General features: G+C 40.0%; 1 protein-coding gene across 1 annotated transcript in view; it reads right to left on the bottom strand.

The window, feature by feature from the left end:
* Window positions 1–1517: 1517 nt before the first annotated feature.
* Ipk2 (Inositol phosphate kinase 2) overlaps window positions 1518–3850 on the bottom strand; it is an 8450-nt gene continuing 6117 nt past the window's right edge. Inside the window, exons 4-5 of the mRNA XM_011506217.1 lie at window positions 2638–3073; window positions 1518–1989 (exon numbers count right to left, since the gene is read on the bottom strand). Coding sequence (XP_011504519.1) covers window positions 1698–1989; window positions 2638–3073 — 728 coding nt within the window. The 3' untranslated portion in view covers window positions 1518–1697. The remainder of the gene's footprint in view (window positions 1990–2637; window positions 3074–3850) is intronic.

Here is a 3850-nt window from a genome sequence, read left to right as displayed (position 1 = left end):
CCATGATCCAATAAAAACAAAAAACAATGTAACAATTTAGACTATTAAAGTATTGGTAATTTATTTTACACTTACATAAAGACTTACACTCGTTAATAAATATTGGAAAATATATCAAAATTATAAGCAAACTTTTGTTTTATTATTAAATTCATATTAGTAACGAGAATGTCGTTTACTGATTTATAAATTCTTGAATTTGACACTACAATTAGCTTTAAAGTATTTGTTATTACATTTTATTTTAAAAATCAAATGGACACTAATGCTTTAACCATTATTATACGTATTTCAATAAAATAATTATTACTATCAACACTCGCAGACTTCGGTGATATATAAGTTTTTATACCAAAAATGACACTCGATATCCTTATTATATAATGTTTTTCGGTGCGTTAAAACAAATATACAAATTTTATAAAATCAATTGTCTGTTCATTATAAAGATATATACAATAATCGTATATTTTTGTGTTCCTTTAAATTAATCAGTTCTTTCACATTATTATTATTATTATTATTATTATTATTATTATTATTATTATTATTATTATTATTATTATTATTATTATATGAAAACAGTATTATCTATTTAAAATAATAATTCTTCTATAATACAATTTACATATCGGTGCTGTAAGTTTAAAATACTTATGAAACAAGATATTGAAATTGTACCCAATTTTAAGTTTAATAATATTGAAATTACTCCAATAATTATTCGGAAAATATTCCTTGTAGTATATAAAGGCTTTAAATCGATTAATTTAATTAGATGACATTACCAACGAGTCTATTAATAATTATCACTACTGCTTACTCCTATTATGCGAGTCTGTATTAATAATTTAAATTTTCTTGTTTAATCTATCAGAAACGCCATGAAATTTTTTTTTTCTTTTTTTTTTTCCTTTGAACGAATAAAAAATACATTATATTGAAAAAAAAAACTTAACAAGTAGTAACAACACACCAGTGCATTCCTTGATTTACTTAGTTAACAGTTGAAAAACTTTCTCAACTATATTATACTTTATTATACTCACAACTGTATTGTTAAAAATAGTAATTTCATATAAAATTTATGTACTGATTAGATGTTATTTGGTCGGTTTACCGAATCGCCTCCCCGTCTCCCCTCCCCACCCCCCTCCCATCCTATATCGATATCAATAAAGTAACTTAACTCAAGTGATATCGTTGCACTTTGTTATCAATGATATTTAAAATAAACAACAGCCAAGATGAATTTAGCCCAAGTAAATATAGATGAACAATCGCGATACCGTAGCAGTAACATTTCTTAAAATACTTAAGTATAATTCAAACTTGTATATTATAAATATAATGAAAATAATGCTTAAGTGTCATTCAACGATCAAATTTGACAAATTAAATAATCATCGTATCATGAAATCCGATTGTGAGTTAAAATTGGTGCGATATAAAATTCTTGCTAAAAAGAAAAAAAAACAGCAAATACAACAAGAAAGAAAAAAAAGAAAAATAAAAGAAAGATAAGTGGCCAATGAAGTATTAATATTTCGCACGGTTTAAGTCCTTCGAGGCGCAAGATTATTGGAAAAAGCACACATTAACATTAAAGTCATAAGTAATGAGTGGAATTGAGCCGAATAGTAACGTTTGCCCGCTTCCACTGAACCGGGATACTCGAGGAGATTGCCGAGGACGTGTCACGCTAGGAATTTCTCGAGGATCTTGATGAGGTTCTCGATGCCCTCGAGATAGTTGCTGTCGAGGTCCCCGTCATCGGCCGGAAATACGTGGGCAAAGTCGATCATGTACACTCTCACCCAGTTCTGCTTCTCCTCGCAGGTGCTACTCAGCTCGGACAGAAGAGCCGCATAGTCCTCCTTCATCTGCACGATGTCCGCGTCGAAGTTGTTGGAGTACGAGTGGGTGCGACATAGCTTATGGACTTGTACGTCCAGTGGCCTCCTGGGCGTCGCTGTCGTCTCGGCGATGCTTACAACACAAAGAGCCAGCGTTAATTTTTCACGCTACTTAGCGGGGAGAGCTTGGCTACCGTCACTATCCGCATTATCAATTGCGCCTCATTTTCCTACGTTCCTTGTCGATTCTCCCCCTTACCCAAACATCCACGTCAAACTGTAATTCTGCAATTCCCCTACCATCCATGCCACTTTCTTTATCTTTAAAAACAAATAAAAACAAACAAAAAACAAAAAACAAAAAACAAAAAAAAAACAAAAAAAAACAAAAAAAAAACGAAGCCCACCCTTAATACGGCCCGAGACTCGCGAGATTATGACTTCAACTTAACTGCACGAGACAGGAGACATAGACAAGAGATTACATTATTTCATCAAGAGACTTAACTTAATCAAAGACTTAAGTACAAGTGATTGTGGCTAACGAAGTCTGGCCAAACTCTCCATTCGAATGAATATCTCGAAGGAAATCCTCTTTCAAACGATAAAGCAGCGAAGTGTAAATGCCGATAGATCGCGGTCGTATACGTGCGACGAGAGAGACAAAAAAGCCAAGTTCACGTTGCATTTGCGCAAAGATGAGAGTCGAGAAGCACGCGACGCAAAAAAAAAATCGTCTTTAGGAATCGTGTGTAGGAACCGGAGTACCGAGAAGACTCACCTGGTGATCTCGATGCTGCTCCTCTCGGGCAGCACCTCGCAGTTCTGCAAGCTGATGCTGCGCTTGAGCCGCTGGAGCCTGTCGATCGTTCGGTTGACTCTGGGACTTCTGGTGGGTGACTCGGAGCCGGGGCCCGGACTCGCCGGACTCTGCCCGATGCGATTGAGGGAGCCGAGGCTACGGGCGGCACCGCTGCTCCTGCTACGGCTGACCGGCGCCCGGAGCAACGACTCCGCGGGACTGTCGTTGAGCTGTCGGCGGGCGAGATGTCGCAGTCGACGCGCGTCATACGCTATGAGGAGCGAGCTCGAGTAGAGCCTGTAGCGTCGCTGCTCCCGGAAGAGGGCCAGGATCTTCCAGAGAACGGAGAGGAGCCGAACGACGAGCTCGCGACATGGCGGCCGACCCGGTGTCGCGTTCAGGAACGTCGAGAGCGCTACGTAGAGAAACTCCGGCGATGCATCATCGTTATTATGTGGGTCGCGCAGCCAAGGGCTTTTGCGCCTTCGTTATTAATGGCCGGGAGCTTTCGAGATAGTGGATGGAGAGTGGGATAGAGTGGGTTGCTCGCTACCCTCCACCTTACTTCCTTAACTCCTTCTTACTCGCCTGCCCGGCCGTTACTATCCTTCCACGGTCGCTACTAAGTTGCGTGAAATGCAAATGTATTTCAAAAGGCCACGTTGGCTCGGTAAGATATATATTTTTAGTTGGGTAATTGAGTCGTCGGTGTAAGGAGGGCAGCGGAGATTCTTAGCGTCGCGGGCAATATGTAGATGAATTTGCAAAAGAGCCCGTCGCAACGTTACCAACCACCGAGTATTTATATTTATAGGCTCGGATGTTAATTATGCTCGGTCTCGCCTTATCGAGCCGAGGTGTAACGATAGGTGTTTATTTAAAAGCGAATTTTCCTTGGGAATGGCTCGAAGTTGAGGCTGAGCGGACATTGTATAATCGATCAAAGCCAATCAAAGATTGCTCGCAAAGTCTTAGAGGTTGATTTTACTGTCTTCGGTTAGGAGTCGTTCGCAATCCGTGTGAAATATAATGGCAAAAGGGCAAACGTGACAATTCCGTCGACGATACGGAAATTTCTCTTGCTTCACGCGCACTGTTGTCGGTGACGAGGGAGAAGGGTAGTGGGTGGAGGAAGGGACGGGGAATGGGAGGGGATGGGGGATTGGGGGATGGGGGGGGGGGGGGGGGGGCC

This window comes from Ceratosolen solmsi, unplaced genomic scaffold, assembly GCF_000503995.2.
Source record: "Ceratosolen solmsi marchali unplaced genomic scaffold, CerSol_1.0 scaffold7, whole genome shotgun sequence".
NCBI classification, from domain to species: domain Eukaryota; kingdom Metazoa; phylum Arthropoda; class Insecta; order Hymenoptera; family Agaonidae; genus Ceratosolen; species Ceratosolen solmsi.
Note: the sequence above shows the minus strand (reverse complement) of the source record. Positions and strands in the feature narration are given on the sequence as shown.